General features: G+C 32.2%; 1 protein-coding gene and 1 non-coding gene across 2 annotated transcripts; one reads left to right on the top strand and one right to left on the bottom strand.

The window, feature by feature from the left end:
• Window positions 1-242: 242 nt before the first annotated feature.
• On the bottom strand, window positions 243-1261 carry LOC110651193 (transcription factor MYB114-like). Its single transcript, XM_058153535.1, has 3 exons — window positions 924-1261; window positions 666-795; window positions 243-585 (listed from the first exon to the last, which is right to left on the bottom strand). The coding sequence occupies exons 1-3, from the start codon at window positions 1066-1068 to the stop codon at window positions 249-251; spliced, it is 612 nt and encodes a 203-aa protein (XP_058009518.1). The 5' UTR covers window positions 1069-1261; the 3' UTR covers window positions 243-248.
• A 9869-nt stretch (window positions 1262-11130) lies between these two features.
• On the top strand, window positions 11131-11237 carry LOC131183596 (small nucleolar RNA R71). The gene has a single exon (XR_009151639.1). It is a non-coding gene; the product is annotated as a small nucleolar RNA R71 (small nucleolar RNA).
• Window positions 11238-25517: the final 14280 nt, after the last annotated feature.

Here is a 25517-nt window from a genome sequence, read left to right as displayed (position 1 = left end):
AGTATATATCTGAGATATTGTAGGAGATTAGGTTCACACCTTAACAATTTAATTTATTTCCTTTAAAAATCTTCAAAATATTAAAAAAAATAAATATAATGGTGCATTGTTAATTTTCAGAAAATCTACGCAAATCAAAATTCATGTTGTATATATAAACTTTAGTTTGAAAATGTGCATCTTTTATTAAATTATACATGTACATTAGTACTTATTATTGAGGAGAAACAATACGATGCACACAATGCTCACCTGTCTTCGGCAACGGCAAGCCATGGATCCTCATCAAGTTCAAGAAACTTGTTCACCCACTCCAAATCGTACGTTCCTTGTGTGGATAAGTCGAATAACTCGTTTACATCGAAGCTAAGCTCCGGGATTGCAGCTCCTTTACTACTCTCTTCCACCGTTTCTTGACCAGTAGCAACAGCTTCACATGTCTTCTCGGTGATGCTGTCCTGTGGAGTTGAACACTCTGCAGGTTTCTTCTCCTTTTTATTAATTTTCTTGCTTAAATGAGAATTCCAGTAGTTCTTTATTTCATTGTCTGTTCGTCCTGGAAGTCTCCCAGCAATCAATGACCACCTACAACATGTAATTAAAAATTATATCAGTAATTTATTTCTTTTTTTGTTTATTTTTTTTATTATTTTTCTTGAGCTGACCTATTGCCGAGTAGTTTGTGAAGTCTGAGAATCAAGTCTTCTTCTTCATCTGAAATGTTGCCTCTCTTGATGTTGGGTCTCAAATAGTTCAACCATCTCAATCTGCAACTCTTCCCGCATCGGTTTAAACCTAAAGAAGAAGAAGGATACCAGATATCAAAACATGCAAACCCATGAAGCCCAGCTAACCAATACATTTACTGGATTCTGTTTCTTTAGAGCTCAAACAAAACTATAACTGATATTAATTCAACTAACCTGCTTTCATTGCAACTGTTTTCCATCTCTTGGGACCATGAACTTCAATATACTCAGCCAGTTTTCTATCTTCCTCACCTGTCCATGCCCCTTTGTTCATGACCATCTTACTATTAGTAGATGCCTCACTGTTCTTGGGTGCCATAAGCAGCTAAGGGAAGAGAGAGAGAGAGAGAGAGAGAGAGAGAGAGAGAGAGGGAGGGAAGTTAGCTATTAATTAGAGTTAATGAGATGCATATAATAAGTTATAAAAATTCAAAATTGCTGCAGGATAACTAGCTATAGGAAAGCTAGCGAGCGATAGCAAAAGCGAGAAGAGTGAGGATTTAAATAGAGAAGGAGATGCATGCCTCGTCTGAGAGAATTGAAGGGTCAGTACTCTCATATATCTGATACGGTGTGTCCGCAAGTGCACGGGTCACAGTAGTATAGTTTTTAAAAAATGATATCGATCCCATAGGGAATTGTGCTTAAATTGGAAATAAAAGTATAAGCTAATTAGAATGACAAAAATTAAAGATGTAAAATGAAATTTGGAATTAAAATTGGTATTTGAGGAATTAAAACTAAATCAAACAATTAACTAAAATTAATTAAACTAGATTACCAAAAATTAATTTGAAATTTCTATTTATGAAATTTGAGAGGAATTAAATCTAAATTCAATAAAAAATAAAGTGATTCTAGAGATTTGATTTTTCAATATTGTTTGCATGTGGTTTATCCCTAATTTAGCCAAACACATGAGAATTGCAATTTTGAGGGAAATCAATTCTTAAATTTTTGAAACCTTTTTCAAGCATTTCAAAGTTGGTTTTCATTAAATCAAACCCTGTTTTCACGGTATTTCAAACCTAACAAAAACCCATTTAAAGCTCTAATTGATTTTTGGAAAGTTCCCCTTAATCCTCTTAGCTTATCTCTAACACCAAGAAAATAAAGTTTATTGCAAGATTATCTATCCCTAATATTCACTTTTCAGTCCATCTATTAAGGATTAAAGCTTAACTTAATGAGGGCCCATTCATCAAGCAAGGCAACAAGTTCACAAGCAATAAATCAAAATGTAACAAATCCCATTTAAATGGCTAAATCAGTTCAAAACCACAATACAAATCAATATTTACAAACCCATCTCTAGAATCTCAATCAACTACTCACAAATCATTGTTTAAAGACAAACCCAAATGTATAAATGAAGAAATAATGGAAATGTAAGCTCAAGGGTAGAAAAACCCAGAAAATTGCAGAAGGATCTGCTGCAAAAAAGTGCAAAAACATGATCCTTGCTGCTGCTGGAAAAAAATGCAGAACTTGCTCCCTCCTTCTCTCTTTCTAATCTTGCCAAAAATGCCTCCCTTGCTCTCTATGGAAAGAAAATGATAAAATGAGACTTTATATAGGCTAAGGGTCTGCCCTAGAATGGGTAAAAGGGGAAGGTTCGGAGAAAGTGAGGTAAAAGTCGAGTAACGGAAATGCCACGTCAACCATTTCCAGTAAAAATGACATAAGCCGAGTCAGTTGTGTCGTTGGTTGTGTCGCGGGTTGTGTAGCTCTCGGCGTGAATATCTGACGATCGACACAACCTGCGACATAAGCTAATTCGGTTGTCTTTGCAGTTGTGTCGCTCTCGGCCATTTTTTTACTCAACTTCAAAATTTTTACAATTCGACTTTAATCTCCTCCAAATGGCTACTCTGATCAAAATACATCAAATTTCTCCAAATTTAACCTACAAAACAAATAAATTCCAAAAATTAAACTAAGAAAAGTGAAAATTGCAAAATTGACTAAATATATACTAATATCTATAATAATGGCTATGAACAAGGGTAAATTATGTGCAAAAATTACATCTAAATGATGATATAAAATGCATGCATCAAATTCCCCCATACTCAAACTCTTGCTTGTCCTCAAGCAAAATTTCATTAAAACTCATTTGGAAGGGAATACAATCAGTCTTTGAAAACACAAAAATCACTAATCCAAACCACCAACTTACCTCTAGCCACCAACATTCCAAGTTCCCACCAGCAAAAGCACAAAGAATGAAGCAAGCACTCTCAACAATTACAGAATAGCTAAGAATTAACCAATCAACCCAAGCAACAAATACCAACCAGCTACAAGAGTCAATTGTGCCAAAACAAACCTAAATGAAATAGATAGCCAATGTGTCTCAAATAGATGGTGAGTAATGTATGGAAGATTATATTGCCAAACCCATATGCAAGCATAAAAGATCTAACTCTACTAATGTAACAAGCATTTTTCAAAGAATCATTAGGTCTTTTTAAGGGTTGTAATGGGGTCAAATAGGGTAAGATTGTGGTTAACAAAGAAAGGGAATAAGGTAAACAAAATATAAGAATAATATTAATCATGAAACTCAAAGTGCATCCTTTTTTTTTTCTTTCTTTTTTTTTTTTTTTAGTAATTTTTTTTTATCAAGAGGAAAGAAATTCACAATGAATCTTAAGTGCTAACACAATAAAGGGACTACTTTTATAATATTTTTTTTTATTTTGTATGTGTCCCTATTTCACGTCACACCCAAAATTACCTTTGGGATATTTTTGTGACTATTTTTTTTTATCAACTTTTCACAATTACTCTAGCACTTTTCAAGATGTTTCAATCCTCCAAGTTTTTTTTTTTATATATATGTCATTATTTATTTTATTTTTTTATGCACTTAATTGCTAAAATATTATTCTCATAATAGGTGGTAGTGTTTAGGTTTAATGGCTAGGTAAATGATTTGGGTTCCAAAGAAAATAGGGAATTAAGGTTCAAGGGGGGTTTGCGAGGGTTAAAATGAAATTAAGGTAGGTTAAGGCTAAATGTGAGGTTTAAAATATGAAGGAATGCCTAAATCATATTCTTATCAAATGCAAGTTAAAAATTTCGCTTTGAAAGATCTAAGATGCTTGTTCTAGGAATGGTGAGACGACAATGACCATTTTCTTCCTTAAAGGCTTATCCAGACACTCAAAACTCAAAATAACTAACTAGCACTGCATACCTAGATTGATATATTAATTTTCAGCTATTAAGTAAGAGAAAGAATAATGCTTAAGACTTTGTACCCAGCTGGAACTTTCATTCCACTAACCATCTAAAGGCAAGTTGGATTGCTTGAATAAGTGGCTTATGGAATTCAAATACTGGTTTAAAAATTCAAAAATTTTAAATGAATGAATAAAATGCATGAGTGTATAAATGTATAGTCAACCTATATGCAACTAAGTATGCATAACTAAGTATATGAAGCTATATGCAGTGTATATACGTGAATATGTACAAGTATGAAGTAATGAATGAGCATGTCACTATATGCAAATGAAAAAGGAAAAATAATTTTTGCAAAAAATTTACCCTCTCCCCCATACTCAGAATGAACATTGTCCTCAATGTTAAAAGAGTGCATGGAATGGGATAATGTGCAAAAAATGGGTAGCTCATATGTGCATAAAGAATTATTACCCTGTTGCATAAGCGATAGCACAACTTGTGTTGACAGTGACACAAGCTGAGATGAGAATTGTTACCTCATTGAAGTGCAGCCAATTTAATTAGATAAAATTTGGACAGCTGCTGCACTCATTGCAAAAGAAATAGTGCAATGGAATCCATTAAATCAATTAAACTCAAAAATTTGGAATAGGGAAGTTAAGCGCAAAAATATAATCATCAAGTGTAAATCCGAAGTAGCACATAAAAGCAAGTGAGCAGTGTACTAAAGATATAAAAGAAAAATGTATTTTATGAGGAACTAAAAAAAACTGAATAAGTAAATGGTTCAAGTAAAGGAAAAACAACACAAGCAGAATATTAACTAAACAAGTTAAAAACACTAATGAATTAAGCAACTAAAATAAAGACATGAAATGTTTTTTTTTTTTTTTTTTATGGGTTAGTGGGTTTTTTTTTTTTTTAGCATGGGGTGGTTGCGGGCCCATTCTGGTGAAGTGAGTTCTTATCCTGCAAAACAAACAGGCGACACAAGTTAGAACATAAGGATAGGGGGGTTGTGTCGCAGGTTGTGCAACAATCTGCCCAAAAGGGTGCCCAGCGAACACAAGCAACGACACAAGCAACCCCGGTTATGTCGCAGGTTGTGCAACAATCTGCCCAAAAGTGTGTCCAGCGAACACAAGCGACGACACAAGCGAACCCGATTATGTCGCAGGTTGTGCAATCTGCTGCCCAAATTTGACAGATTTAGAGAGTGCCTAAAAAAGTAAAACAAATTAGATTTCAAATGATTAAACCTTCATAACATGAATTCTAATTGTTCAACTTGTAATGTTCCTCAAATACTCATACAAAATAATTTTTCAAAGCACAAATTCACACATCCACATTCAAATAATTTTCTTGTTAAACCAAGATGACAAGGTTTGGGAAAAATTTTCTCTTAAAGTTAACAAAAAGGGCAATGAATCCAGCAATATGCACCAGCAAATACGCAACACTAGAAAGATGAAAATGGTAAGTAAACAAATTTAAAACTAAAAATTTAAAGCTAAAAATTTAAAGCTAGACTAAAACAAGAAAATTTTTTTATGCTCATTTGCTTGCAATGCATTGTATCCCATCTGCACAAGAAAATTAGAACAATGTCAAACTCTGAATAAGGAGTATAGAAAAACTTAAAACAAATATATGAAAGAAATAAAGAATCAATGAAAAATTATGAGTTATGCACAAAAATGCTAAGTTTAGGTCTTTAGCTTGACCATACTCACTCAAGATGTTATGGAGAATGAGAGAGATAGCATGTTGCTATCTTCTCAATTGGCTCACCAACTGAATAGGGCCTCAACCTTTGCCCATTTACCTTGAAATTACCTGATTTTTCACCAAAAATTTCCACAGCACCATGAGGAAAACTTTCACAATTTTAAATGGACCGGACCACCTTGATTTTAATTTTTCTGGAAAAAATTTTAACCTTGAATTGAATAAGAGAACCAAATCTCATTCTTTAAAGTCCTTTTTCTTGATATGCCTATCATGCCATTTTTTAGTTCTTTCTTTATAGATCCTAGCATTTTCATAAGCATCAAGTCTCAATTCTTCTAATTCATCAAGTTGCAAAAGTCTTCTGTGTCCAGCAGCTTGTAAATCAAAATTGATTGCTCTAATGGCCCAATAAGCTTTGTGTTCTAACTCTACAGGCAAATGGCATGATTTCCCAAAAACTAACCTATAAGGTGTAGTTCCTATGGGGGTTTTAAATGCTGTTCTATATGCCCAAAGAGTGTCATCTAATTTAAGGGACCAATCTTTTCCGGACTTATTGTGCTTTTCTCCAAGATTTGCTTGATTTCTCTATTTGTGATTTCTACTTGGCCATTTGTTTGAGGGTGATATGGTGTAGCAATCCTATGCTTTACCCCATATTTTCTCATCAATTTTTCAAATTGGTGGTTGCAAAAATGGCTACCACCATCACTGATTATGGCACGTGGGGCACCAAATCTGGTTAAAACAAATTTTTTTAGAAATTTTACCACAACTTTTGCATCATTGGTAGGTGTAGCTATAGCTTCTACCCATTTAGATACATAGTCCACCCCTACCAAGATATATTTATTCCCATAAGAAGATGGAAATGGCCCCATGAAATCAATTCCCCATACATCAAACAATTCAACTTCTAATATGGATTGTTGAGGCATCTCATCTCTTTTGGAAATGTTGCCTATCCTTTGGCACCTATCACACTTGCTTACAAAGTCTCTCACATGTTTAAACATTTTAGGCCAATAGAAACCTGATGTCAAGACTTTTTCAACAGTTTTTGAGACACTAAAATGACCACCATATTCAGAGGAATGACAATGGTAAATAACATCATGCATTTCTTCCTCTGGTATACATCTCCTAATTATTCCATCATTACATCTCCTAAACAAAAGAGGTTCTTCCAAAGAATAAAATTTAACATCATGAAAAAATCTTTTCTTTTGCTGCCAAGATAAATCAGGTGGCAAGACACCACAAGACAAGAAATTCACAATATCAGCAAACCATGGAAGTGTAGAATTCAACACATACAACTGCTCATTCATGAAAAACTCATCAATTGGCACAATTTCATCATCTTTATTTTCAGTTTTTATCCTAGAAAGGTGGTCAGCCACCACATTCTCAACACCCTTTTTATCTCTTATTTCCAAATCAAATTCTTGAAGTAATAAAATCCATCTAATCAACCTAGATTTAGCTTCTTTCTTGCTCATTAAGTACATTATTGCTGCATGATCAGTGAAAACTATTACCTTTGAGTTGACCAAATAAGAACGAAATTTATTGAGTGCAAATACTACCGCAAGGAACTCCTTTTCAGTTGTAGCGTAATTGACTTGAGCTTCATCAAGGGTTCGGCTTGCATAGTAAATGGCATAAGGTTTTCTATCTTTTTGCTGGCCAAGGACAGCTCCAACAGCAAACTCGCTTGCATCACACATGATTTCGAATGGCAAAGTCCAATCCGGGGGTTGCATGATAGGAGCTGTTGCTAATGCCGTCTTTAACCTGCAAAAAGCAACCATACAATCTTGATTAAAATCAAATTTAACATCATGATTCAAAAGATTTGTTAAGGGTTTAGCAAGTTTAGAAAAATCCTGAATAAATCGTCGATAAAACCCGGCATGTCCAAGGAAACTTCGCACTCCTTTGACAGTGGTTGGAGGGGACATTTTTTCAATAATTTCTATTTTAGCTCTATCCACTTCAATTCCCCTATTTGAGATTAAATGCCCTAAAACGATTCCCTCTTGGACTATAAAGTGGCATTTCTCCCAATTCAACACCAAATCATTATTAGCACACCTCTGCAAGATTTTAGACAAATTAGTCAAGCATGAATCAAAATTAGTGCCATATACTGAAAAGTCATCCATGAAGACCTCCATAATTTCTTCAATAAAATCAGAAAAAATGGCCATCATGCACCTTTGAAATGTGCCAGGCGCATTACACAATCCGAATGGCATCCTTCGATAGGCAAAGGTGCCATAGGGACAGGTAAAGGTAGTTTTTTCTTGGTCATCAGGATGGATTGGAATTTGAAAGAAACCAGAATATCCATCTAAGTAACAAAAGAATGAATGCTTGGCTAATCTCTCTAACATTTGATCCATAAAAGGAAGGGGAAAGTGGTCTTTTCTTGTGGCATTGTTCAACTTCCTATTGTAACACCCTAGGCAAATCCCACATCGGCAAAACACGGGAGAAATGCTGGGTTTATAAGTTAGTGGTTCGTAACCCCTAATGACGCGTTTTAAAACCGTGAGGGCTTTGACCCAGAGCGGACAATATCACTAGTGGGCCGGGCCGTTACATTTGTGGTATCAGAGCCGCTCCGCGTGCAACCTTGAACGATGGTGGGGCAAACCTCAGCGAGGACACTGATTTTCAAATGTAATGGCCCAGCCCACTAGTGATATTGTCCGCTCTGGGCCGAAGCCCTCACGGTTTTAAAATGCGTCACTAGGGGTTACGAACCACCAACTTATAAACCCAAAGATCTCCCGTGTTTTGTCGATGTGGATTTGCCTAGGTGTTACAATCCACCCTCTTATGGGACTCGCCCTCGCCGAGGTTTGCCCCACCATCGTTCAAGGTTGCACGCGAGCACTCGATACCACAAATGTAATGGCCCGGCCCACTAGTGATATTGTCCGCTCTGGGCCGAAGCCCTCACGGATTTAAAACGCGTCACTAGGGGTTACGAACCACCAACTTATAAACCCAGCATCTCTCCCGTGTTTTGTCGATGTGGGATTTGCCTAGGGTGTTACACCTATAGTCTATGCACATTCTCCAACCTGTAACAGTTCTAGTGGGTATCAATTCATTATTCTCATTTTTAACAACTGTCACCCCACCTTTTTTTGGTACAACATGCACAGGACTAACCCACTCACTGTCAGAAATGGGGTAAATAATTCCAAAGACTAGTAATTTTAGGATTTCCTTTTTCACAACATCCTTCATTGTAGGATTCAATCTTCTTTGGTGTTCAATGGAAGGTTTACTATTTGGCTCAAGGAAAATCCTATGCATACAAACTGTTGGACTAATTCCCTTTATATCATCAATTGCATAACCCAAAACTCTCCTATATTCTCTCAAAACTCTCAACAATTTTTCATTCTCAATATCAGTCAAACATGCATTAATTATAATAGGATATGTTTCATTTGGTCCAAGAAAAGCATACCTGAGGTTGGAAGGAAGATGTTTAAGATCTACCTTTGGGGCATCCTCTACCTTTAATGATGGTGGTTTAATCTCCAAATTTTGCACTTCTTCAAGTTGAAAAATTGTGGCTTCAGGATGTGGTGGAGAGCTCTCCAAGTGTTGTGCAAAAGCAGCTATGTTGAGATTGTCATCATCAATGCTCCCACCATGGACTAAGCAATTTTCAAGTGGGTCATGTGGATAGCTTTTTCTGAAATGCTCTTGAACAATCTCATCAATAATGTCTATCCGCAAACAAGACTCAACTTCTTCATGTTTCCTTTTCATGGCAGGATTGATGTTGAATATCATTTGATCATCTCCCACTCTAAGTGTCAATTTCTCACCCTTTACATCAATTAATGCACCAGCTGTTGCCAAAAAGGGTCTTCCCAATAAAATAGGAACTTTTGTGTCTTCTTCCATATCTAGAATGACAAAGTCCACCGGAATGTAGAATTTCCCAACCTTGATAGGCACATTTTCAAGAATGCCTTCTGGATACTTAATTGAACGGTCAGCCAATGAAAGATACATGTTTGTGGGCTTCAAATCTCCCATATTCAACTTCTCATATATTGAAAGTGGCATTAGGCTGACACTAGCTCCAAGGTCACATAAGGCATTTGCCACACAATTGTCACCAATATGACAAGGAATGGAAAACACACCCGGATCTTTGAGTTTGGGAGGTAACTTCTTCTGAATTATAGCACTGCATTGCTCTCCCAAGTTGATGGTTTCATAATCTTCTAGCCTTCTCTTGTTGGAAAGAATCTCCTTCAAAAATTTGGCATAACTTGGCATTTGAGATAGTGCCTCAGTGAATGGCACATTGATATACAACTTCTTTAGCACTTCAAGGAATTTGCCAAATTGTTTGTCTAGCTTATGCTTGATGAATCTTTGAGGGTAGGGAAGGGTGGGCTTGTAAGGTTCAGGTGGGATGTATGGTTTCTCTCCTTCATCTTGCTCACTTTTGCTTTCTTCTTCTTTTTCATTTTTCTTGCTCTCAACTGAATTTTCTTCTTTTGTGCTCTCTTTTTCTTCTCTCTTGTTTTCACTCTCTTGACCAACTTTTTTACCACTTCTCAAGGTTACAACCTTACATTGTTCATGAGGGTTTTGTGGTTGGCTAGGTAGTTTACCATAGGATTTGCTTCCCGATGAGCTTGCTTATTGAGCCAATTGAGTCTCCAACATGCGGTTGTGGACTTGTAATTGATCCATAGTTTGTCTCATGTGTTGCATTTCTTCCTCCAATTTACTATTCATCTTGCTTTGTTCAGCAAAAAATTTCTCCATCATGCTTTCCAAGGTTGGCTTCGGTTCATGAGGTGGAAGGGATTGTTGTGCTCTTGCTTGATATCCAGGTTGTGGCTGCCTTGTGGGCTGAAATTGAGGTTGAAATTGAGGCCTATTTTGCTGCATAAACTGCTGGTTATGAGCATAATTTGAGCTTTGGCCTTGTTGAGCAAAAGTTGCTTGTGGTCTCCACGTTGAGTTGTTCACATTAGAGTAAGCATTTCCCATAGGTTTTTGTTGATAACCTCCTGCATAAGCAGCTTGTTCTTGCAAATAATCATCACCATAAGAAGAGTAATCAACTCCACAACTTTGGGTTCCATCTGTGAAGGCAACTTGTTGCATAGTTGTAGGAGTTGAGTTTGTTGCCTTTGTGCAAAAATCACTAAGAAGCTGAGTCAACTGATCAAATCTTGCATTCATGTAGCTAACTGAGTCAAGTTCATAAATCCCAGCCTTCTTTGGCTCAAGTGCTCTAGGATTTCCCCATAAATGGGTATTATGAGCAATCTTCTCTAATAAATCATAGCATTCTTCACTTGTCATTCTCATGAAATCTCCTCCTGCTTGTGAATCAATAGTGTTTCTTATGGCTGGAGTAACTCTGGTGTAGAAATTCTGAACAATCATCCATTTGGGTATTTCATGATGAGGACATTGCCTTTCAAGCTCCTTAAATCTCATCCAAGATTCATACAAAGTTTCATCATCTCTTGGTTTAAAAGCTACCATCAAATTCCTCAAATGAGTGGTCTTCCCAGGTGGGAAAAATTGAGATAGAAAAGCTTGAGATAGCTGCTCCCAAGTTGCTATAATAACTTGTGGAAGTGAGTCATACCACTCCAATGCTGAATCTCGAAGAGAGAATGGAAATAAGGTGAGCCGAATAACTTCATCTGAAACTCCAGGCTGCCTTTGTGTGCCACATATCATCAAAAATTTCTTCAAATGAGAATGAGGATTTTCAAGTGGACTACCTCCAAATTGTGAATTCTGAACCATTTGAATGAGACCAGTCTTTAACTCAAATTGATTAGCTCCAATAATAGGTCTGTTATCTCTCACATCTGCACATCTAGGAAAAGCATAATCCAACATGGATCTTCTTTAAGGATCATTTTGATTAACAACTACATTTTGCCCGTTTTGCTCATTTCCTCCATTGTTTCCACCAATAGCTCTATTTTGATTCTCCATATTTTTAATTGTCTCCTCTTGCTCAAATCTTTGTTGTTCTTCTTTTTCTGCTTCTTTTCTTCTTTTGTATTCCTTTTTGTTAGCTCGACAGAATTTTTCAATTTCAGGATTGAACAACAATTCAGTATCACTTGTGCTTTTCGATCGTCTCATAAACAAGAAAAGTACCTGAAAAACACAAGGAACAATAGTGAAAATAAAAGAAAATAAAAATTCTAATTAGCTTAAAACAATTAAAATCCAACTTAAAACAAACAATTCCCCGGCAACGGCGCCAAAAACTTGATACGGTGTATCCGCAAGTGCACGGGTCACAGTAGTATAGTTTTTAAAAAATGATATCGATCCCACAGGGAATTGTGCTTAAATTGGAAATAAAAGTATAAGCTAATTAGAATGACAAAAATTAAAGATGTAAAATGAAATTTGGAATTAAAATTGGTATTTGAGGAATTAAAACTAAATCAAACAATTAACTAAAATTAATTAAACTAGATTACCAAAAATTAATTTGAAATTTCTATTTATGAAATTTGAGAGGAATTAAATCTAAATTCAATAAAAAATAAAGTGATTCTAGAGATTGGATTTTTCAATATTGTTTGCATGTGGTTTATCCCTAATTTAGCCAAACACATGAGAATTGCAATTTTGAGGGAAATCAATTCTTAAATTTTTGAAACCTTTTTCAAGCATTTCAAAGTTGGTTTTCATTAAATCAAACCCTGTTTTCACGGTATTTCAAACCTAACAAAAACCCATTTAAAGCTCTAATTGATTTTTGGAAAGTTCCCCTTAATCCTCTTAGCTTATCTCTAACACCAAGAAAATAAAGTTTATTGCAAGATTATCTATCCCTAATATTCACTTTTCAGTCCATCTATTAAGGATTAAAGCTTAACTTAATGAGGGCCCATTCATCAAGCAAGGCAACAAGCTCACAAGCAATAAATCAAAATGTAACAAATCCCATTTAAATGGCTAAATCAGTTCAAAACCACAATACAAATCAATATTTACAAACCCATCTCTAGAATCTCAATCAACTACTCACAAATCATTGTTTAAAGACAAACCCAAATGTATAAATGAAGAAATAATGGAAATGTAAGCTCAAGGGTAGAAAAACCCAGAAAATTGCAGAAGGATCTGCTGCAGAAAAGTGCAGAAACGTGATCCTTGCTGCTGCTGGAAAAATGCAGAACGTGCTCCCTCCTTCTCTCTTTCTAATCTTGCCAAAAATGCCTCCCTTGCTCTCTATGGAAAGAAAATGATAAAATGAGACTTTATATAGGCTAAGGGTCTGCCCTAGAATGGGTAAAAGGGGGATGGTTCCAGAGAAAGTGAGGTAAAAAGCTGGAGTAACGGAAATGCCACGTCAACCATTTCCAGTAAAAATGACATAAGCCGAGTCAGTTGTGTCGTTGGTTGTGTCGTAGGTTGTGTAGCTCTCGGCGTGAATATCTGACGATCGACACAACCTGCGACATAAGCTAATTCGGTTGTGCTGCAGGTTGTGTCGCTCTCGGCCATTTTTTTACTCAATTTCAAAATTTTTGCAATTCAACTTTAATCTCCTCCAAATGGCTACTCTGATCAAAATACATCAAATTTCTCCAAATTTAACCTACAAAATAAATAAATTCCAAAAATTAAACTAAGAAAAGTGAAAATTGCAAAATTGACTAAATATATACTAATATCTATAATAATGGCTATGAACAAGGGTAAATTATGTGCAAAAATTATATCTAAATGATGATATAAAATGCATGCATCAATATCTACCCATCCTGGAGATTCCAAGAAAGAATGGAGGGCCCAACAACCAGTTATAGCAGCAGCCATAGACTAACGTGAGAATGGGAAGTGGTACAACCTAATTTTTTTGTTTTTTAATGCAATAGAAACGGTTCTGAACTCTAAACTTTATAATTATTTAGAGCCAAATTATTTGGTATATCCTTTGTACTAAAAAATAGTGTGCCGCATATTCACGTAAAAACAGTTATACAATAAAAATAGGAAAATGAGACCCAATATTTTATTAGTGAAGGTGCACATACACTGAATGCACCTAATAATTTACCTTATTTAGATAACTCTAATATTATCAATACTATTCCAATAACTATGTATTATAACTAACTTGAAAACATAGTAATTTTTCTTATTGTTCCTTTCCTATAGAATAATTAGAGGAAAAATTATTATTTAACCTCTTCATTTTAAGAAAATTAACTCCTTTGTTCTTTTATTTAAAAAAATACATCACTTAATTAGTCTTTATATTTTTGTTCTATTTACTCCTTAGTCCCTTTGATTATTTTAGACGTTAGTGTAAATTTTACACAATCTCTGTAATTTGAAAAACACAAATATATATTTACTTTATTTTTTTAAGTCTTAAACTATTTAGTTCCTTTAAAGGTAATTTCTCTCTTCTTTAAATATATTGACTAACAGAAAACTTAATTTAAACTGAATGAACGATAAAAGAGTAAATGAAACAAAAATGCAAAAACTAACTAATATTTGTTTTAAAATAGAATACTAAATAGTTAATTTATATTGGATTCATGCTCTACTATATAAAGGCTATGAATTTTTTTTTAAAAAAAGAAATTGGCTATGAAAAAGTTATTTACTACATCTATGGCTTATTAAAAATTAGAGAAATTTTTACTTAAATCTTATTTATTATACGTTAAAAAAAAGGTATTAGATATTAATGAGAGAATAATAAAACATATAATATATAACAAATAGGCAATAGCTTCATATAATTAAAAGGGTTTCAATATACAAGAGCAGGCAGGCCCACCACCGAGCGTGGTGGCTTAGTGGTAAGTCTTGAGAGTTAGAGGTGTCCAATCCCAGTTCAATTATCCACACTGGCGTTGATGACTCAATATTGCCTCTGCTTACAGTGAATGGATAAATTGACTACAGGTAGTCCGTTCTTACAATTCTTTAGAGACAGTAACCGTCACACCCAAAGAATTTGTGATGACCCGATTCGGGAAAGTGGTTTGATGAGGGAGGGAAGTGGCATAAAAAAGTAAACTCTCGACAGGCTTTTAGGATGGCGAGACTAACTAGAGTAGTGAAATGTGAGACACAGGAATAAATCGAATTATACATTGAAATGAAAACCGAATCATACATTAAAATGAAAAAAAGTATTCACCAAAGGTGCCTCTAGTTACTGGAGCATTGACATTACAGAATTCCTTTTTTTTACAATTTAAAAAAAAAATAAAAAAGTAGACAGGCCCAAATTCTATCAATCGTGCCTTGTAATTATATCACATTCAATATTTTACCTTACATAACATTAATTATATGTAGAGCTTCGGCCGGCCAATTGGGAATTTTTAGAAGAGCTCACCTATCAAAAATTATTGACTAGCTACGTGGAGAGATGGGCATTATTTGTTTTGGTGCAGGTTAAATTAATTTTTCAATAAAATAAAAAGATACCTTTGATTTTTTTTTTCAAATCAAATCAAATTATGCATGCATAAAAATTAAATTAAATTAAAATATTATAGTTTGATTTAATTTTTAATGTTGTTTTGGATTGAAAGAAAATAAGGGAGGAAGGAAAATTTGAGAGGAAAATAATCTTATTCTCCACTCACTTATTGTGTTTGGTTAGAGAAGAAAATAAGGAGGAAAGAAAACTTTGAAAAGAAAATAATAGTTGGATTTCACTTTCATTTTCTCTCCAAATTGAGGAGAAAGTGAGAGAAAATTGTTTAAAATTACAAAAATATTCTTATATTTTCTAGGTTCTTTTTTGAATGTTACTCTTTAAAAAAATAATTTTCTTCTCAACATTTTCCCTCTTAATCCAAACATAAAGTAAAAAAGTTATTTTCTCTTCAATCATTACGTTCTTTTGTTTTCCTTCCATTATTTTCTTTTCTTAAATTAACATATGCAGATCATATATATAATATTTGATTCGATTTCTTAAAATTTTAGAATCAAGCCAAATCTTTTTTTTTTTAATTTATCAAATCAAACTAAATTATTTAAAGTAACAAATTAACTAAATCACATTGTGCACACGTATCATAGTAGTTTAGAATTTTTAATAGAATTATTAACTAGCTAGATAGTAACATTAGTGGATCTTATGATTTACGGTGCATTTAACATAAACTCGAGTTCAGATGAGAATGAATTTAATAACCATTAGATTGAATATTTATATTGAAATATGTACAGAAGTAATTAAAATATATATATATAGTGCACAAATTTATATGTAAAAACTTAATCTAATAATTAATAAGTTTATTCTTATATAAGTTTGAACTCTTCATAATTATTCTTTCAGATATATACATAAATTAAATTTTTAATGAAATTAAATTGAAATAATTAATTAATTATTGAAAAAAAAAACAACTACTTAGTAGTATGATTTATTTTAAGAATTAAATGCTAATTTATTCTATTATTTAGTATATTAGTTTAGCATCGTTGAGAATTGAATAAAAATTTTACAAATATATCATTTTAAAATTAAATTTAATATATTATAATTATCAAAAATTAAAAAATAATTAATAATTTTCTAACAATATTTAAAACATTATTTTAAAAAAATATGTTTTATCTTCTCAATCTCAACTCAAGGAAAAGTTAATAGCAACTACTATTGTGCACACAGTGGGAGGGGACACAAGAGATTTTCCGATCTCAATTGGATTACACCAAGGATCAGCCATAAGCCATTACCTTTTCACATTAGTTTTAGATGAACTGACGAAACATATACAAGAGAGTATTCCTTGGTGCATGATGTTTGCGGATGATATTGTTCTGATAGATGAGACATAAGAAGGAGTCAATAGGAAGCTAGAACTTTGGAGAAGTACTCTAGAGTCAAAGGGTTTTAAGTTAAGTAGAACGAAGACAAAATACATGCATTGCAAGTTTAGTGAAGGCCAAACTGGTGATAGGGAAGGAGTTAGTTTGAATGGAGTGGTACTGTCCCAAAGTAATCACTTTAAATATCTAGGCTCAGTCCTTCAAGTAGATGGGGGATGTGAGGAGGATGTTAGTCATAGGATTAAAGCCAGATGGTTGAAGTGGAGACGTGCCATGGGAGTTTTATGTGATCGTAAGATTCCCAATAAATTAAAAGGAAAATTTTACCGTACAGCCATACGACCGGCTATGTTATATGGTGGTGAGTGTTGGGCACTGAAAGAGTCGTATGCATCTAAGATAAGAGTTGCAGAGATGAGAATGTTAAGGTGGATGAGTGGCCATACTAGACTAGATAAAGTCCGTAATGAAAGTATTAGAGAAAAGGTAGGAGTGGTGCCAATTGAAGATAAGTTGAGAGAAGGGAGATTGAGGTGATTTGGTCATGTGAAGTGTAGACATACGGAGGCTCCAGTTAGACAAGTAGAGCACATTAGGTTAGAGGATAGAAAGAAAAAAGGGGTAGACCTAAATTGACTTGGAGGAGAGTAGTACAACATGACTTAAAAGCATTACACATTTCTGAGGATTTAATCCAAAATCGTTCAGAGTGGAAAAAGCGAATCCATATAGCCGATTCTAAATTTTTGGGATAAAGGCTTAGTTGAGTTGAGTTGAGTTGAGTATGATACTCTGAGTAGTCGTTGTCATCTTTAGACGGAGGATTACAATTATTCTAATTTTAATATTTTTAAAATTTAAATTAATTTAAATGTAATTAAATTTTATTTATCTAAATTTATTTTAAATTTTATTATTATTATTAAAAATATCTGAATTTATTTAATTTTATATTTTTTAATTAATAATCTATATAAAAAATTATTTTTATTAACAATTTATATTTTAAAAATTTAATAAATTTACAAAATATTTAAATTCTATTTTATTTATAATAAAATGTATAAAAATTTATAAATATTATTACAAAAATATATATTCTTTATTTAATTAGATATTTATATAAAAACAAAATTTAAACCCGTTAAAAATATTATTTTTTTTAATTATAATCATCTTAAACTCAATTACATATTATTCAAATTCATTCTATTAAGATTTGATTAAATGGAGTACTTACGGAAATCCAATCATTGCCATTCTATTTAAACTAGTCATAAATTAATAAATAAATTTCACTTATAGTATTTTTATCAAAATAATTCAATAAAATCATGAAATTACTAATGCAACGTCCAATGTATTTATAAATATAAAAATTATGAAATCAAATTATATAGTAATCAACTCTTCCCTTTTAAAAGGTTTTATGATATAAAAAAAAAAATCTTAATTAATATTTCTTCTACTCTATGAGTAAACAATAAAAATTTTTGCAGCTTATGACAATTGGTACAATTCAATTGGCAATCATTCAATTATTTGTAGTTTGAAGATCTGTTTGATATTGCTGCGTTGAAATTACTGTTGAGAAAATTATTTTTTTAAATATATTAATTAAAAAATATTAAAAAATAATTAAAAATTAAATTTAATTAATTTTAATAAAAAAATATTAAAATAAAAAAAATAATTTTTTTTAAATTATTTTTTTTAATAATATTTAAAATAATATTTTTATTAAAAAAATAATTTTAAACACTGAAACCTTAATGCTTTTACACCAACCCATAGACTCAAATTGCAATTAATGATTTGACATGACATGAATTGATGTGATTAAGGTTTGGTTTTTCTAAAGGTTATGATGTAAATTTACATCAGATTTGGATTTTGATTGTCTTCTACCAGATTTAATATGAATTCAAGAAAAAAAAATATGTAAATCTCATATTTTATTATTTTTTATTTTTTAATAATTAATTTAAATAAAAATAATGCGCCATCTAGCACATTTAATGTACGCAGTTAAGATCATCAGAAAGGAAGAAAAGAAACTGCCCCCTCTTAAACCAGTTTCTTCTCCTCCTCCTACACTTCCCTTAGTACAGCCTTGTATGATGTTCTCACCTGCCTCTTATGAAGCAGACTTTCCTCCATTAGCACAACAGACCGACCAACAGACCAATATCTCCACCAGACCTTTCATTCACTCAACTAAGGTTGATAGTGAAGGCCAGACAACCCCGATCAGCCTCCTCGCCTATATAAGGAGCTGCTCTCTTCAGTTGTAGGCAGACTCAGTTTTTCTTTTAATAATATTCTCTGAAGTTCTCTTCCATGGCTTTCTAAACCCTTCTCCTTCTCTCTCTGGAAACCTTTAAATGTGTATCATACTCTTATAATCAGAGATACGTATGCTCTACACTTGCCTCTTTAAGAGGATCCTGTGTATCATAAATATCTTTGTTTTGACATTAGAGAAAGCAACTGGCTGAGTACCTCTGTGAAATCAACAGCTACTATTGCCCGGTGTCTCCCCATGTGAATTGTACATCACTTGGTCCCATCCGGTCTCTCACTGATGAGCCCATTGACTGGACCCATCCCATGTGGCAAGATTCTCAGGATCCAATGGACACAGAGTCACGAGAGGCCAGGAATAGTGTCTGGGCCATAGGTGGATTGGGAGGATTTGATATGTTGGGCCAGGTAAGACGGGTAATGGGCTTCAGTATCTGAACTGGATTCTTCTGAAGTGAATGAGTAATCTTCTTCTGATCCAGTGTCTACTCCAAGGGCAAAGACTGTATCTTCATCGGGCTCATCCTGTTCAGAGAACAAGGATTCGACATCATCATGCTCCAGGGAGATGTGAGAAGCCCAAAACATGTACAAGGACTTACAAAGTAGAATTACCCAGCTTGATAGAGATCTGAAGGCTTTAATCCAACAACGGAGATTTGGTGTGGAATTCAACCAAAAGGAACAGGAGATAAGAAGGCTGAAAAAACAGTTGGCCCAAGTTGAGGCAGATCCTCTTAAAGAGGCAAGTGTAGAGCATACGTATCTCTGATTATAAGAGTATGATACACATTTAAAGGTTTTCAGAAAGAGAAGGAGAAGGGTTTAGAAAGCCATGGAAGAGAACTTCAGAGAATATTATTGAAAGAAAAACTGAGTCTGCCTACAACTAAAGAGAGCAGCTCCTTATATAGGCGAGGAGGCTCTACATCTGAACCTGCTTACTCTCCTTTTGGACCTTTTAACTATTCATATGAACCACCTCCAACATATCACCCATCTCCTTTGTTCAAACCTACTCCGACACCTGCCAGATATGAGCAAAAGAGTCCATCTTCCTCAGAAGAATCCCATCCTCCAAAAAGGAAGATTGATAAAGGGAAGGACAAAATGTTGCCTCAGCTGAATTCCAAGAGCACAAGGAGCTCCTTTTAAGGTCCTGTGCTGACTCCCATGCACATTTTTACCATCACCATCCCCTATGGAAAAACCCCGGAATTCTTTGTCAGTCTCCCATTCAAACTCAATGAAGATATCAATCCGACAAAGGCCTCACACCCGGGAATGAATCCTACAGACTTGGCTTTAGCCCAAGAAGAGTGCAGACAGCTTCTCCAACAAGGCCTCATAGAACCCACTTCCTCCCAATGGGCCTGCCAGGCCATTTGTGGAGATTTATTATTTTAATAATAAATGCATCATATGAAAATGGAAAATGATGCATTTATTATTAAAATTATAATTTTTTATGTTAATAATGTACATTAAATAAATTTTAATCGGTGTAAATTTACACCATACTATTATATTTAGTGTGAATTTATTATTATTATTATTATTATTTTGTTTGAGTTTGCTCTTGATGTGATTATCAGGAAATGAAAACGTGTTCATTAATGATTTGACATGCATGGGTAAAACGTGTCCACCAAACCCTAGCAAATAGATTCAGGCATGGGCCAATAAATTTGACACGATGGTTGATGATTAAGATAACTCATTTAACACTAGATATGCATTGCAACAATGAATTGAAAAAGGAATGATTAAAGAAGCAAATTTGAATTGGAATCCAACTTCCAATCCTGCATTAAAAATTCAATGTATTTGTCTTTTATATATATATTTTACAAAAATATATATTAGGGTAATAACCATGCTTTTGCATATGATTGTTAAGAATATGACATCTGCATAACAATTCATCTTCTTCACGTTTGTCTCGATCTGCTTTCACTTGTTCAGAATCTTCTGGAGTTGGTGGTGAAATAGTAGGCAGACTTGGATCAAGTATATAAGAAATCTTCAATGTGGTGAGTAAGAATAGCATCTTGTCTTTCCAGCGAACATAGTTTGTCCCATCAAAACAATCAAGTTTCACAAACTCTTCATTCATCACGGAAACAGTCTTGGACTCCATTGCGATTAATACCTTAAAATTGTTGAGGCAATGGGTGTAGAATAGGCTTTAAGGCATGATGAATCACTATTTTTAAGGTATTAATTGCCCCCACTAGATTGCTGCAAGGTTATGGCAATATATCTCGTGGATACAACAAAGCCTGAAATCTGCAGACAGCAACTCCTGAAGATTTCCCTTAAGAACTCTTTATATGAACTGAATTTAGAGAGATTAGAAGAAAAGAAGAAGAAGTAGAAGTAGTATATCTTGATTGAAAAAACTCATCCATATTTATAAAGAATAAAAAGTCATGGCACATTTATTAGATAGACACATCTGTCTATCTCCAATAGATACAACTATTTGTGTAATAGACATGTCTATTTATTAAAAGCTACCTATACAAATAGTTGTGACTATTTGTATAGATATATCTGTTTATTAACAGACACCTATACAAATAGTTATGACTTTTGTATAGAATAGATATGTCTGTTTATTAACAGATACCTATACAAATAATTGTGACTGTTTGTATAGAATTGACATGTCTGTCTATTAACAGACACATCTACTTGTTAATAAACACATCTGTTCGTAATTTATTTACGAAAATTACAACATGATAATTATTTTATTTCACACATATACGTGCCAAGTGCCATAATAGAATAATATATATTGAATTATATATATATAATTTTATACATATTTCACTCTTGTCATTCCCTTATATTTTAATAATATAAAAATTCTTTTTCTCTGTACTGTCTAATATACAAGCTATTTATAACAATTCGATTGGCTATCCCATTGAGTAGATACCTTAATGCTAACTGATTTAAAGATGCTGCGGAAACATTTTCTTTCGAATCCGAGACCCCTCAGATATGACTTGTTCCACATGATTCTGCAGTCCTCTGGTTTAGCCGGTTGAACCAGATTCAAATTCCAGAGGCATAGTAAATCCTTAAATTTTCTAACAAAATGTAGTTGATATGTGGATGATGATGGGTCGAAAAGAGCTGAAGCTCGTCAAAGGCTCGTTGGGATAGTGGACCTGATACAAGCATTATCAATCATTTCTTTCCCTGAAGCTGATTTGATGTATAGACACTCAAGAAAGGATAATCCATAATGCAGGCAGGGTTTGATATTTATCTGTATTATACAATTATATGAATTTTCTTCTGTTGAATGGCCTGAAACAATGTTACTACCTTCATCCAATGATGACACTTTCTATGGTTGCAAATCTCAGCCACACCCTCCACACCTTAGCACCTTCATGTTTGGAATGGGATCAAGTTTGTCTTCATTCATAAAGAAAATAATTATATATAAATATTTTTTTAATTGCAGGGAAAGAGAAAGGACAGCTCGGGTTGTACACAGCACTATCAGTGTGCAGCATTCGGAGAGGAGCAATAATTTTCCACTTGTTTATCATTCAGGAAGATCCAAACTCTTGTGTTTCTTTCTTCCCTTTTTCATTAGGCAATGAGTGTAATATAAACTCATGGCTCCCACCTAAGGTAGATACTATTAGCCTTTATGTTTTTCTTTTTTAATTGTAATTTCTTGTTTTTTTTTTGACCAAACAAGCAATTAATTTGGTCTGATTATGAATCAAATGCGGGCAAGTTCCAACAGACTTGACATGTCGATAAATATTATCTAATAATTTTAATGTTTATTTAGCATTATGTTAAGAAATTTAAATTTATTTTTTTAATAAAATTATTATTTTAGATACTATTTAAAAAATAATTTTAAAAAAATAATTTTATTATTTTTATATTTTTATAATTAAAATTTATTAAATTTAATTTTAAATTATTTTTTAATACCTACTAAATAATATATCTAAAAAAATAATTTTCTAAATAATAATTTTAACAATAATATCATATAATCTCTTAATTTATATAATATAAAGTAACATATGTTACAATAAATTCAGTACACGTCAGCTGAGCCATGCACTCATGCCGTTGTCGGTCTTTATTTCTTAAACCAAACAAGACTCAGGGACCACAAAGTATAACGAAGAATAAATGATTAAGATGCAACCAAAAAAAAATTAATGCTCTTTAAAAAATATAATTAATATAATTAAAGTAATAATTTTTTTAATTTTTTAATATATTTTTTATTTATTTTATTTTATTTAAAGTTAAATAATTTATTGTTAAATTATTTTTAAAATTAATAAATTTTACCTTTTTAATGTATATTAAAGAAGTGTATTTTGGTAAATTAAAAAAATATTTCGCTTACCTTATTAAAATTATCTTTCTATTTATTTTTTATTTATTATATTTAGAAAATTATGAAATATTAATTATTTTTTTAATTTTACTGTTTCATCTCTACTAAATATAATGAATATTTATATAAAAAGTAATTAGGTGAAATAAAAGGTAATTTAGTTAATTATTAATATGTTCTTAATGATCATACAAAACCCAATTACAGTAAATAAAAATGAGTGGAGGTAATAGCTTATAAACTAATTTAAATTTATAAGTATTTAAAATATTAAATAGTTATGTGTTTAGTTAAAATAATTATAAGTGACTAATAAATAATTTATGTACTTAATAAAAAATATTTATAAATACATTTATTATTAAAATTACTAAAAAAATATTCAATGAGATTTGATATAAAATTTTAAAAATTAAACGAGGGTAGTATCATAAAATATTTAATCAAACTAGCTCATAAACTTTGTATTTATAAGTATTAAAATAAAAAATCGACGTCCTAACTTATTTTTTTAGCTTATAAATTCAAATAACGTTGTAAACAAATAGATAAACTTATTTTTAGAGTTTAATAAATTAAGACAAACACTATCTAATAAAAAAATAAATTATTTGTTAGAATTATGACTCAAAAAAGTTATTTGGCTTTTGCCCATTGAAGAGAATGGCTTTCAACTCATGGAGTGAGGCTATAGCCCATTGTATCCACTGATGAGGGGCTTTTGCCCATTTCAGTTAAGAGAGGCTTCGGCCTAAGGTAGAGTAAGAACATAAAATTCAAGAGGAAGGGATTCTTGTCCATTGATGAGAGGACTCTTACCCATATAGTTGAAGGTGTAGTGTTATAATAGTAAATATATTGGGTTATATCTAAAAGAGACTGAGAGAGACTAATATAGTTACTATGAGCAGTTTAATGTTGTATGAGTTCTCTTGGGTATAATTGGGTTGATAGGTAGTATAACTTTGAGCTTGTAATGATGATTTATTATTGTTGATAGTGGAATATGGCATGCCTATGGATGTAACCCTACGTTGAGAGAGTGAATCACGTAAATATTGATATTTTATATGTTTATTTTATTTCTTTATAGTTTACACGCTTCTGCAGTGTACAATATTATTATTTAAAATATATATATATCTATCTATAATTTAATGGAAATTAAAAAAAGTAAGTCTATCTTTAAAATTTTACTTATAGAATGGTTAACAAATTTAGCAATTAAAATAAATGAAATAAAAATGTATATTATGTTAAGTCTTAGATCGATGATTTAAGAAACCTTTATTGCCTCAGGCTATCACGCATGCGGCGGTTGAGGGATAATTTTAAAAAATAAAATGGTGAAAGTGAATATTGAAATTCAATTTACAAGTTTTTTTTTCTTAAATAAAATTCATCGCTAATCAATGGGCTTTGGCTGATCAAGGGCAATAAGTCCTATATAAATAATAGATTCTCGAGTTCGAATCCCAATAAGATCGTTTGTATAAAAAAAGATATAATCCAAAAGTTAAGATTAGGGGCTTTGGTTGATAATAATATGGAGTCGTCTACAATATAATTCAATATTGCAATAACTTTTTAATTTTAAAATATTAGATACTAGGAGAATCTGTCAATTCCATTTAGTTGCATTTAAAAAATTAGAAAAAAATACATAAATTAAAATTTATAAAAGAACAAATTTAACCAAATTGAATTGGGAAAGAAAATGAATTAAACTAATTCAGTATAATTCAATTTAATGTGATTTATTAGTTTGAGCTTATTTTGAATTTTTTAGACTCATTTTAGACCTAATTTTAATTATTTTTAACTCTAATTTATACTTAATAACAATAAATTAAAAAATAATTTTATTAGTTCTACTAATTTTATCTTTATAATATCGAATCAAATTAAATAAATCGGATTTCTTAAAATTAAAATCCAAACAAAACTGATTTGCTAAGAAAACTTAACCAAACTTTCAACCAATTTAAAAATATGCTCATTTCTATTGGGTACTTATCTTTTTTTATAATAAAAAAGAAATAAATATATATGGTAAAGAAAATTCATATTAGTAGAAGATATACTAACTACTCTATTTTTTGCAAATTTAGTTCAAGAAATTAAGTAATTATATTAACTGAGTATATATCTGAGATATTGTAGGAGATTAGGTTCACACCTTAACAATTTATTTCCTTTATATATATATATATATATATATATATATATATATATATATATATATATATATATATATATAATGGTGCATTGTTAATTTTCAGAAAATC

The sequence above is a fragment of the Hevea brasiliensis genome, chromosome 9 (genome assembly GCF_030052815.1).
Source record: "Hevea brasiliensis isolate MT/VB/25A 57/8 chromosome 9, ASM3005281v1, whole genome shotgun sequence".
Lineage (NCBI taxonomy): Eukaryota > Viridiplantae > Streptophyta > Magnoliopsida > Malpighiales > Euphorbiaceae > Hevea > Hevea brasiliensis.
Note: the sequence above shows the minus strand (reverse complement) of the source record. Positions and strands in the feature narration are given on the sequence as shown.